The 12,888-nt window shown below is 40.2% G+C and overlaps 3 protein-coding genes across 3 annotated transcripts; all 3 read left to right on the forward strand.

The window, feature by feature from the left end:
* Positions 1-1,550: 1,550 nt before the first annotated feature.
* Positions 1,551-2,395, forward strand: LOC108108733 (histidine-rich glycoprotein-like). The gene has a single exon (XM_017216870.1). The coding sequence runs from the start codon at positions 1,580-1,582 to the stop codon at positions 2,198-2,200; it is 621 nt and encodes a 206-aa protein (XP_017072359.1). The 5' UTR covers positions 1,551-1,579; the 3' UTR covers positions 2,201-2,395.
* Positions 2,396-2,640: 245 nt separating this feature from the next.
* LOC108108671 lies at positions 2,641-4,936 on the forward strand. Its single transcript, XM_017216776.1, has 2 exons — positions 2,641-2,768; positions 2,902-4,936. Exons 1-2 carry the CDS (start codon positions 2,641-2,643, stop codon positions 4,934-4,936), a joined length of 2,163 nt encoding a protein of 720 aa, XP_017072265.1.
* Positions 4,937-6,225: 1,289 nt separating this feature from the next.
* LOC108108734 (histidine-rich glycoprotein-like) lies at positions 6,226-6,936 on the forward strand. Its single transcript, XM_017216872.1, has one exon. The coding sequence runs from the start codon at positions 6,260-6,262 to the stop codon at positions 6,869-6,871; it is 612 nt and encodes a 203-aa protein (XP_017072361.1). The 5' UTR covers positions 6,226-6,259; the 3' UTR covers positions 6,872-6,936.
* The last annotated feature ends 5,952 nt before the right edge of the window (positions 6,937-12,888 follow it).

Consider the following 12,888-nt stretch of genomic DNA (forward strand, 5'->3'; position numbering starts at 1 on the left):
GATGTCTGCTGGTTCTTAGGGGGCCACCCAGACTTTATATAGCCATCCAAAATCGTTGGGGCAATAAACCATCGGGTGGTCATTCTCTTGGCCACACCATTCACCATTCGTGCTAGCTGACTTGTTAATTACCTCACTAATTCATTATTATTATTATTGTTTCGGCCATTGAGCTCTATAGAAAATCGAGCACATTTTATATTAAACCCAAGCCGTTACAATTAAATTCTGCCGAACATTATTAATTATATCAAAATCAAATGGTTTTTGTAAGTTCGTTTGGGGGGTAAAGAGAAGGGAAAACAAAGGTAAGAACTTATTTCTTAATCAGCCAGCAGGTGTTTTCATCCAGAATTTGAACTGATGGAGGTTAACTTTTGCTTTTTATTATAAGGAAAAGTTTATCTAAAAACTATGCTTAATCAGCCAGCAGTTGTTTTCATCCAGAATTTGAACTGATGGAGGTTAATTTTTGCTTTTCATTATAAGGAAATGTTTATCTAAAAACTATGCTTAAGGCATTAGTATTGTACATTTCTTCCAATAAGCAAGCTTACTTCATTTTTTTAAGAAATAATATAACTTAGAACTGTATATGATAAAAATAGTAACAATCTGTTTTAAAAGGGGACACAATTTTTTAAGGAGAATATTTGTTTTCCCTTTCGTTTCTTTTTAAAACTTTCAGGACTTTACCCAATACTTTTTCAGTATTTTAAGTTTAGTCATATTTACTCTTAAAAAATCAAATATGTGATTTGTCCTCTCAGTCATTTAATTTCTGCATCTAATAAATACACAAAAGTGAAGTTGACTCCCTGAAATGTACAGATGTGCCTTCTATCAAAACCTTTGTTTAACTAACTTTTTAATACCTTAATGCTATTGTTTTTTACTACCAAAAAGCCTTTAACCTTGTTAATTATAAATATTTAGAAAACATTAACCGCTCTTTAGCGAGTTAACACCACTTCGGAAGCTTTGGGTGCCCCACAGCAGACCCCCTGGCCAGAAGCACCTACGGATTAGACTGTCCGCCCAGCTCTGCCTCTACCCTTCCCTTCCCAACCCCCCCTTCAAACCATCTCAAGGTCATTCGGAGTGAAGTCGGCTAGGAAGAGGGGCGAAACGAAGAAACTCAGCGAGGCGAGGCGGCTATTGCTAAGTAATTTGAAAGCGGGCCACACTTGTTGATTGATTTCTAAGCAACAAAAACGCAAAGCGTTGCGTTTTTTGCTAGTTCGAGCTAGTTGAGCGATGTTCACGCCCGTTTATTGGTGTTGTAGTTGTTGCTGCTGTCGAAGCTTGGACTTGCGAGCCACGTTTAATTTGCCAATCAGCAGACCGAAGTTTTGAATACGAATGAGGAAAAATGAAAATTTGCACAAAAATTCGAAGCATTTTTCATTCCTATTTTTTGGAACTCTTACTTTTTTCTAGCCTATTTAGCCTCGAGGGTAAAATGTAATTAATCGATCCATAGAATGGCCAGAAGTATAAAAGCATTGGCCATTGTCTGCTGATTATCACAGTTCCATAAGCGATTTGGGCCAAGCAAGTCGATCAGAAACCAACGAAAATGGCTCAAAAACTTACCATCCTCTGCTGTGCTCTTTTTGGTGTGGCTGCCGCTAGTTACATCCCTCACGGTGGATACGATCATGGACACGGTGTGGGATACAGCATCCAGACACATCACGAAGCTCCCAAGAAGTGGCATGATCACCACCAGGAACACCACCAATGGGCAGAGGCTCCCAAAGTCCACTCATGGGCGCCAATCCAGGAACACCACCACCAACAGTGGGCGCCAGTTGCGTCTCATGACAGTCACCACCAGTGGAATCATCACGAGGAGCCCAAACACCACCCCAAATACGAGTTCGACTATGGTGTAAAGGACACCAAGACCGGTGACATCAAACAGCAGTGGGAGACCAGGGATGGCGACAAGGTCAAGGGAGGCTACACCATGAAGGAGGCCGATGGACGCACCAGGATCGTCGAGTACACCGCTGATTCCCACAACGGATTCCAGGCAACTGTCAAGCATGTTGGACACGCTGACCACTACGAGCACAGCCACGGACATGGACATGGACATGAGTACGGACATGGCCATGGACATGCAACCAGCTACGTGGATGTGAAGCAGGACACCAGCAGCAAGTGGGAGGACAAGAGCAGCAAGTGGTGGTAAAGGAAATGACCAACTGACTGTAGAACTGATTCGGACTCAATCATTGTAAATAGAAACGAACAAATTTGTATTTTTAAGTTGTAGGACAATAAATCGAAGCAAAGTGCAAAGAACTGCAATGTTGTGATTATATTGTTATCACGCAATTAATCGATAATCAGGGTTGTTTATCAGCCTTGGTGAAATAATATTATATTAAATTGTCCAATGAACACACAATACTTCAAATCAGCTGTACCGTTTGTTGATTATAAATTTTGTTTATATAAATAAAAGCAAAAACAAAGGCGCTTGCTAAGAAAAAATAACTGCAATTATATCTGAAAGCTTTTTATATGGAGACAGGTGACAAATCTCAACAAAGAAGTGGCAACTCTGGTGGACTTTTTCATGCTTAGAATTTGACATTTGAAAAATTATTGTAATTTTATTCTCGCACAATGCCTCGTCAAGTGAAACCCGAAGCGGATGCATCGAATCGTGGAAGACAAATTTCCAAAATCAAGGACTCAAACTCGAAAACGCACAAAGGAATTCCCGAGAATGCTTTTAGCAAATTTTCGTACAGGTGAGCTATTATTAAATTGTAAGCTTATAGTTTCTTTGTGCTGATGGCTTTTAGGCTTTGAGAGGAGTCAATGATATTCAAGCCATTTGGAGTGAATCCAAAAAGTAATCCTCTATGTAAATTATCATCTTAGTGCTCCGGTCTCAAAGTCGCTGCCCAGCAATTTTTGCTTTCGCGATGTCGTACTGGACTTTGGACTAGAAGAGAACGCTAAGCCAGTGCACGCGGACCCAATGCCACCTCCAACCTCATCTAGGGTAGTCAAGACTCGACGTCTGCCCACCAAATATTATGGAAAGGAAGTGCTGAAACCATCAGTCGATGACGGGTTTCCGTCAATACCACTAGAGTGGTTGAAGGATCCAAATTTTCGACCCATATCTCCCATTAAGAAGAGCTTTGTGGATGAGTACGATTGTGACCTGCCTTCGTCGGAGAACATTTTAAAAAATTACAAGGCTTTGAAGGATGGTTCGGTGCATCCGTCGCAAGCTGAGTGGCCTTTGTGTTGTATGATAGGGCAGGAAAACTGCAATACTCTACCTCCAAAATCAGTGGAACCTCAAATGTTCAATCCATCCCCCTCAAAAAATGTTGAGCAAAAAGAAGTTTCCCCTGTTGATGCCATTCTCAACTGGGAAGTAGACGAAGAGAATCACAAAGATACCAGGGAGCAACGCAGGTTTCACGGAACAAATTTGCACTTCGGTAGCAGGACTATTGGGGTAGAAGAAGAGCGGGCCATGAACGATTGGATAAAATCCGAAGAGCTCCAAGTATCTCTGAGTGATATAGAAGAGTTTGATAAGCTATTGAGCCTAGCTATGGACTATGAGAAAAATCGGGATGTTCTTTTCGACTTATTAAAGCCCAAGAGTCTTACTGGCAAATATGTAGTGGATGTGAGAAAGGAGGTACCCGTGATAGAATTATTACCCCGTAAATCTGATGTGGTGGAGACGCAGTTGAGGAAACCTTCGCACGATGACCCTGAGCCCGACGAGGCCAGTGCGGTTTTCCAAGACATTGAAGGGCCACTGGAAAACCTTCAACTGACTGAACAAAGACCAAAAAAGCCCATTATTCTCGATGTTCAAGATATAGCACCATTATCCCCTAAGCCGGCAGATGAGGCAGAAGTCCAGGATTGGCTTCAGCAATGTAGCAAAACTATTTCGATGCAACTGCAATCCATCATCAATGAGGAAAGGTCAAATCATCCAAAACCATCTACAGAACCGGAACTCATCGATTTCGAGAGCGAGATCACCAAGGAGCAAATGAAACCGAGGAGACCAGGCGAAGGCAACACAGCATCCATGGAAAGTGGATGGCAGAGTTCCTTTAGAGTTCGCCTTGAGGACTTTGAAGATATCATTGACCAGAACATGACGGAATACAGAGATCCATTTGCCAAGAGGCTCCGCTCAAAGTGGTACCAGCAATACGGGTTCCAGTCGGAAGAGAATTTAAAGAGATCCTTAATGCTTCCACCCTTATCAGGCTATCTGGACAAGTGTCTCCAGAAGATCAGTATCAAAAGACGTCCCGACAACGGCAAAGTCGAGCCCTTGCTCTTGCACATCGAGTTTAAGTTCTGCAAAGGGTTTTGCACCCTAAACTTAAACCGAAACTTGCATCTTAAGGTTGCTGCAAAGACCCTTCATAACGCATCTTATAACAGGTATAAAGATGTGATTCAAATAGAATATGAGGATACCCAGGTGGCCTGGGTGTGGTCCAATGGAACTTTGATGATCATCAACGGAAGAAGTGAAAACATGTTGGCCGAAACCCAAAAGGATCTGGTTGCCCACCTTATTGGCAGGATGAACTTTAAAGCCGAAGCCTCCCACAAGCTCTGGCATCTACGTCTCTCATCTTGTGCCTACTATCCTTGGCAAATTTCTCTGCCAGACTTTAGTGCTATTCACGTCCTTTCTCCCAAGCCCATTACTAAGATGCACTACGTCTATTACGTCGATAAGGAACTGCCTGGAGTGGCAGCTCGAGTTCATAAGACGGGAATGATCCAAGTGTTTGCCATAAACACGACTGAGGCCGATAAAATGCTAGAGAAACTGTATATGATCACATCGAATTATCAAAATGTGGATATTAATCCGAATGACCTAATATCTGGACTAGAAACTTTAAAAACCGAATAAAAACTTGACTTATCTCAAGGTTGAAATATTAAAGAACCCTTTCGTTCTTTCATTTTATGGGCATAAGTTGGTTGAACAGTTAGAAAGGTTTGGGTAGAAGGAAGGTCTTGATCTTGATACTGACTGTTCTCACCTTGTAGACCCAAAAAAGGGAACTCTTCCTAAAATTTTTTTTTAGTATTAATAGAATAGAATACAATTTAAATAAAAAAAGGGGGTGGGGGAACGGGCGCATTAATGGCGGTACGTCGACGAAACCGGAACCCGTGATCAGAAATAATTAATTATTTCATTTATATACATAACTTATCAAAAGTTATAAGATTCGAAAAAAATTTCAATTTATTTCTTCACAAATTATTTTTTATAATAAACAATTTTTTAATATTTTTGGCTTATCGTAGTTTATTTCTTAGAATAAACCCTAAGAATCATTTAAAAAAAAATTTGGCAAAGATTGGTTTATTTTAGCGCCTCCAGTCACTTCCGAAGGTCCGAAAACGTGGCTCTAAGAAAAAACGCGCTTAAAGTTTTGGCTTTGCTCGGCCGGTGCTTGACACAGGGCTATATGTAACGGTTTGTAAAATTTGTAATTTTTCAGATTTTGATCTGAAATTTGAGCACATTTTCGAAACATTTATCTATACGAACAAAATCGATTTTTTTCACAAGGTGAGAACTTACCTTATGTTATGTCCTCTGGAAATCTAGCAATAGATTTGACTAGTAAATCGACCATATTTATCCAATATAATCGTTTAAATAAGTAAATAGAATAAGATATAGCACTCACGAAAGTTTTAAAAAACCAAAGTTTAGGTCACTTACAAAACCATTTCTACTTATTTCTAATATTATTTTTGAGTAACAAGAGTATTCCTGAGTTGCCATTATTAAATATTATTATGTAATGTATTGTTTCTCGTAGAGTAAATTAAATACTGCCTACCTTTAACTTAAATTTAAAAAATAAAGGCTTTAAAGTTAAAAGGTTACATTTTTTAAGATAATAAATTTTCTTTTTTACTTGCTTTACGTAATAAGAAATTCGGATTTGAAATATTATTGCTATATGTTTTAAGAAACATTTAAATTGAATATATACTCGGACAAACCAGATTATGAATACGAATGGAAATACGAAAAGTTTAACAAAAATATGAAGTATTTTTCGTACCCATTTTACGGTCTCTTTCCTTTTCAAGCCAATTAACCTCGAAATCAGTAGAATGGGTTAAGTATAAAAGCGTTGGGCGTTGTTCACTGATTATCACAGTTTCAATTCTAATTTAGGCCAAGCAAGTTGATCAGAAACCAACGAAAATGGCCCAGAAACTTACAATCCTCTGCTGTGCTCTTTTGGGTGTCGCTGCCGCTAGCTACATTCCCCATGGACAAGGACACGGTGTGGGATACAGTATTCAGACACATCACGAGACTCCCAAAAAGTGGCAGGATCACCACCAGGAACACCACCAATGGGCTGAGGCTCCGAAAGCCCACTCTTGGGCGCCAATCCAGGAACACCCCCACCAACAGTGGGCGCAAGTTGCGTCTCATGACAGTCACCACCAGTGGAATCATCACGAGGAGGCCAAACACCACCCCAAATACGAGTTCGACTATGGTGTAAAGGACACCAAGACCGGCGACATCAAACAGCAGTGGGAGACCAGGGATGGCGACAAGGTCAAGGGAGGCTACACCATGAAGGAGGCCGATGGACGCACCAGGATCGTCGAGTACACCGCTGATTCCCACAACGGATTCCAGGCAACTGTCAAGCATGTTGGACACGCTGACCACTACGAGCACAGCCACGGACATGGACATGGACATGAGTACGGACATGGCCATGGACATGCCACCAGCTACGTTGATGTAAAGCAGGACACCAGCAGCAAGTGGGAGGACAAGAGCAGCAAGTGGTGGTAATGGAGATGACCAACTGACTGCAAAATCGATTCGGACTTACTAAATTATTAAAAATAAAAACGACAATGTTGTAGAGGAAAATTAATAAAATTATAAAATTCTAATAATGAAAACCAATTTCTTTTAGATGTAAAAATAATAATATGTAAAAAGCTACTAAATGCACTTCTTACCCATGCATAGGTAGCCTTGGCCATGGTTGTAACAAAAAATTGTTGGCATATTTTACAGATAGAGCTTTGAAAATTGGAGAACAAGTTTCAGGAATCAAGTTTGAGTAATTAAATGTAATTTTAATCAATCTTTTGTCCATAAAATTTAATTTCCCTATAAACGGATTCAAGTGTTTCAGAACATTATGGTAAGAAGTATAAAAGACTTACCCTGGTACATCAGTGGAATGACTCTTTATGAAGATTTGAAGCTACATACTGTGGAAGAGCAGATCGGTAGGCAAACAAGCCGATACACTGACAGACAAAGCACCCTACTTGCTAGAAAACTACTCCTAGCTATAACTTTGAATAATTTTACACAGCAAGGTTTTGTCAATGCAATTAATGCATTCATTTTTATGTAAACCTGAAACATGTAATGAGGTTTGGTTATATTTAATTTTATATTCCTGTTACGCTAAAGTGCATTTATATGCGGTATAGATTCTTCACTTTATGAAATTTAAATAAAAATACATGTAAAAATAGATACATACATACATACATTGAATGTTTCCTTTTTGTAGAATACATGAAGGTATCTGCCTACATTACACCTTACGTATCGTAAAGGCCGTTTAGACGTGCAGAAGTGCGTCACCTAGCGGTAATACACGAAACTTCAAATCACACTGCTTACTGAAATGGAAAAGCAGTTTACAACGAACAAGCAGTTTATTTGAAATTCGTTCGCGGGTCTAAGATTATTTAAAAAAATCAAAATACCTAATCCAATATATCTTTAAGCTATTATTGCCAGAAAACTAACAAGCTTCGGCAAATAAATAATGTATACTAAAACTTTTAGCGCTGCCTAAATGTATTCAAAAAAAGTTAAAAAAGTTAATACATATGTATTAAGATCTTCTCGTGAAACCAACAAAAGGCTTTAAAGAGAGGCAGCTCTTCGTCAACTGGTCAGCACATTGATGGAATGCTGTCCAATGTAATGCTGTCCAGAACATCTTGCCCTCCTCATATAAATTCATCAATTAAACATTAATTTATGCCGTGAAGCAAAGTTTTGCGGTCACATAAATCTGCGAGTGTTGTTTGCCCGGAACGCATTCGTCGGAGTTGGTCGAAAACCAAACTGAATGCCTGAGGTCAGGCATCCCCAGGACCGAAATGATTGAAGTCGCCACCCTGGGAAAATTCCATTTCCAATGCTCCGAGGATAAGACTGCCACCGAAATGTAAATGATGTTGAAACATTTATTGGTTACAGAGAGAAAATTTCGAAGCCGCGATAAGCGACAAACTGTTGACAGTTTCGATCCGGATCCGGATCCGGATCCGGATATGCCAGGGATATGGTCGGATTTATTTGCCAAGCTAGTAATGCATGTATGTGGCCGGGTGCTGAAAGTAATGTGGCAAGCAAAGGGGGGACCTTTGCCTTTGGCTCATAATTTGCAGCTTCTCCGCACACACTGCAGTCCAGTCTTGGCCTCCACCTCCGATTTCTCGCCTTTATATGGTTTCATTAAAAATGCAAATGAGCAGTGGAGATGGCAATCGTGGCAGGCGACCAGGTGGGGTCAACAAGAAAAAAGGGGAAACAGAAAGAAAACTTCTCACAAAGACCGAAATGCAGACGTGGAATTTATGCCAAGGGTTCAGGGACTGAAATTTATTTTTGCCATCGAGGTACATCGAATATAAAGCGGCTTTTGTCCTGCAAAATAATTCACATTTCGAGCAGTTAAATTGTTAAATTGAAAATGTTAAAACTATAACTATTGTAGAAGTAATTGCACATAACTTATTTATGACTTAGCTGCTAAACTTTGGTTTATTTCCACGAAAAACAGTAAAACTTATGTTTATAAAAACGAATTCCTGGAACTGTTCGCAGACCAAACATAGAAATATTTTTTAAATTCTCAAAGAACTAAGATTATTAAAGATGTTGAGAACTGCTTATAAACTTGGTTGTTATATATGAGAGTTTATTAGAAAATGCTCTTTCTCTAGGTGTGTAAATCTAAATCTATAAAAATCTGAAATTGTTACATTTTATTTTAGAAGTTCTACTAGATTGAAAAGCTTAACTGAACTTTCATTAGCTTTGAAATTCCCCCAGATCGAGAGAGTTCATCCAGATTGTTCTGATTTCTGCGAGTGTATCTCAATTGCATTCTTTCCGTAATATAGTAGTACTGTTTCCCCTTCAACCTTTTTGTTGTCGCCTGGCCAAAGGCGTTCGCCAGACCCAGAATGGGGAAAACTGAAACAGAGACGGAAAAGAAGGAAAAGCAGCTCGAAAGCCGAATTAAATCGTCGAAAGTTCAAAATGAATGAAAAGCAGCTAGCGACGAATAAATGAATGAAACGAAAATGAATCCCAAAGGGAGGATCCTAGGGTGTCGGCGAGGAGTGGAAAAGAGCAGTGCCTGGAATGTGCCTGTTGCCCTCCTTCGGCCGCCTCCAGTTTTCAGTTTTCCGTCGACCATCCTGCCCTGTTGTTATGACAGGCGGGGTTTAAGGAGTGCAAGGGGGCTCAGAGGAGTGCCAGCGGAGTGGAGTGCGGCAAAGTTTTGCCTGATTTCGGCGCCGCTCAAAGTATAATAATGTGACCCGGCGATCCCAGCCTCCACCTTCTTCAGCTCCTGAAGTTCCATAGTGTTGTCATAGGTTTCATATTTTATTGCTAGCTTCGGTAGTTCTTTAAAGTGAAAATAATGAGGCTTTTCCCAAAACTGATAGAAATACAAAGGTATGCTGTCTGTATAGTTATTAATTAAACACTTTAAATATTTTAATTTGTTTTTGACAATATGCTACAAATGGAATGAGCAACGAAAGGGACAATACGGGGATCGGATAACAGAAATAATACTTCCCATAAATATAACAAAAAATAAGATCGAAATGTGAATAATTGAATTTACATCTTGTGTAACAATCAACGGTGCTTAAAGAATATAAATCTTTCTTATTAAATGAAAGTAAATTCTTAAACTAAAGCACCTTCCATATAAATATTTGTATCTTACACTCGTATATTGCCATATTTAATTTCGGCAACTCTGCCGCCTTGTCGCGGCGTGGGCGTGGTCAGGAGCCAGTGGGAAAGTGCATCATGGTGGCTTGTGCTGCTTCAAGTGCACACTTTCTCATGGCTTAGCACTTTGCTGCATGCCTCGTTGGCTTTTGCAGAGCGTTGGAGGGAAAACGTCGGAAAAGGGCGGTGGGTGAGGAAAGTGAGGGAAGGGGCGAGGGAAAGTGGGAAAGCGAGGCTTATGCAACAAATAATTTAATTTTATGCTGCATACAAAAAGGCGCAACTGGCAAACGAACGAACCATCGAATGAACCAACGGGGAGGCGAAACGACAACGGAAATGCCACTTTACGGCCTGTTTGACGGGAAAGTGGACGTTAAGTTGTGAATATGATGATGGAGATGAAGAAAGTTGATGATGATGAGCACGATTATGGCCACGGACGGAGCCGCCGGCTGGTCGAGAGCAACAAGCTCTCTGGGCTGAAATATGGCGCATACGACCCGTGGGACGTGGGAGAGGCTCACGAAACGGCAATGAGGTCAGCCCATAAACTGGCCTAAATGTCATATCAAGTGAAGATGTCCTATGAACGAACGGAAAGTGGCATCAAAACGAAGGATTAGGACATAAAAATGACCCCAAGGGATTTCATGAGTTTTTCTGGTTGATCATAATATAAATAAGGTAATTGGATTCTTATTTGACTTTCTTAGTTGATGTTGGGGAATGTTATATGACAAATTTACTCCACATTGGATGAGCATTATGTGGTAAGTTTTAAGTAAGTAAATCAAAAACGAAATTTACTGCTTTAAGCTACATAAATTGGCCAGTAGTATCCACCCTTCCCATCACTCTTTCCATCACTTCCAAAACAAAGATTAATGTACATTCGCTAATTGGTGAGCTGCCTAACAAAGCTTGTATGAAGGCCTTGACCTACGCACAGAGGCAACCACTAACCACCCAAATCCAAAGACCACCCACAAACCACTAGACTGGCCCGGATTTCACGCCCTTTTGGGCAGCAGACAAATATCTTAATAAAGGCGAGGTCGGCAATCAAATAGTTGAAGCGCAAAATATAAGGCATAAAATATGATTAACATATCGAATCTAAAAGCAGCATTTCTGCCAACGCAGACACAAAAACAGCTTTACATGATTGGGTTCGGACCTAAGGAAAAACAGAAAACAAAAACGGCTAAGGATAACGAAGCGTGGAATTTGGGTCTGAAAAGCCGAAACTGACCGCCTCATAAATTGCAATAACAACAGCAAGAACGGAAGCAATATTAATACGAAATTCAACGAACGAAACGGATCAACAAATGAGCAAATATCAAAACCCATAAAACCATTTAGTCAGATGAGCGTGAAATTCCGTATACTTTTTTCGGGATTTGTGATCCACTTTAAACGTGGGGGAAATAGGGGTGGGACGAGGCGGGTTTTGTGGGACGAAGGATGCCCACAAATTTTGCAACAACTGTGCGGCATTTTATGAGTTTGCCACGCCCACACAAACACCCAAACACACATGCACCATCGCACACACACTCACTCACACAACAATGGCAGGCAGTCATGACACTTCTGGGCCAGCGTTAAATAACATTTAAACAGAGGCCCAGAACACGTACAAAGAGCAGGGACGACGGTGGACGGGGGCGACTCTGCAAATGGAAGGATGTGGCCATGGACATGGCGTAGAAGGATGCGGGTACATTGCGAAGAAAATGCACATCTTTGTTGGGAAATGGCATGCTTAGGTTGGAGCTCATTGGTTACTTTTAAAATAAGTTTTTTACATTCATAAACCATTTTACTTCTCTTATTCTCGTTCTTTATTTCATATTAAACACCTTACACTCTATACTTTTGTTTACATACTAAAATAATAGATATGATAGTTCGAAAAGGTTAAATTAACTGCTGAAGCTCAAAGAGTGTTTTCCCCAATTTCTCTCTGTGCATCGGCAAACATCACACAAGAAGGCTTTGCCAAAGCAGTACCAGAAACATTGGCTACAGTTTTTGGCGGTTACCCTGGACTCCGGCGAGCCCTCCCCGGCTCCTGGTCCATGGTACTTTGGCCTGTCCAGCTGCTGTCCTGACTTGTCCTGGCTGCTTATGACGGCAGGAATTAAATTTCATTTAATGTGCCGAAACTTTCCGCATAGATATACACACACATGTGGCGGTGGCGTCTGTGGCATTTTATGATAACAAAACCAGGTCAAAGTGGACCTGCTGGTAAGCTGCCATCCCACAACTCCTCCACCACTTGGCTCCACCTCCCTCCTTGTAGCGGAAAAAATATGATTATTTTGCGTAATTAACCCAAAATTATATATATTTATGTACTGTGTCAGGCGGAGATTTGGCTTGAAGGTCATCGTTGATGGCCATTAAAAATGGTTTAATTATAGTCCAAACAGATGTTGGTCGAAGACAAAGGAAAACTTTTGCTAATGGGAAAATGTTAAGTGGGGAAAAAGGAGAGAGTTGTTACAGTTTTTGGGGTAATTTGGGTGATTTCACGGATAAATTATTTGGTAATTTTCTTAGAATGTTTAGGCAGCAATAAACCTTAAATATAAATTGATAAAAGAAGAACGATTAGCACTTTACAAATTTGTAATACAGTATTACTTTGATATGACAATTCAAGTTCAATAAATAAATAAAACATACAATATATATCCTCCACAATAAGCCAATTTGGAGCTTGCTCCAACCATCTCTTTTGCATTTCAATCCCGATGATGCCGAAATCATAAACCTCTTTG

This window comes from Drosophila eugracilis, unplaced genomic scaffold, assembly GCF_018153835.1.
Source record: "Drosophila eugracilis isolate 14026-0451.02 unplaced genomic scaffold, ASM1815383v1 contig_2154, whole genome shotgun sequence".
Lineage (NCBI taxonomy): Eukaryota > Metazoa > Arthropoda > Insecta > Diptera > Drosophilidae > Drosophila > Drosophila eugracilis.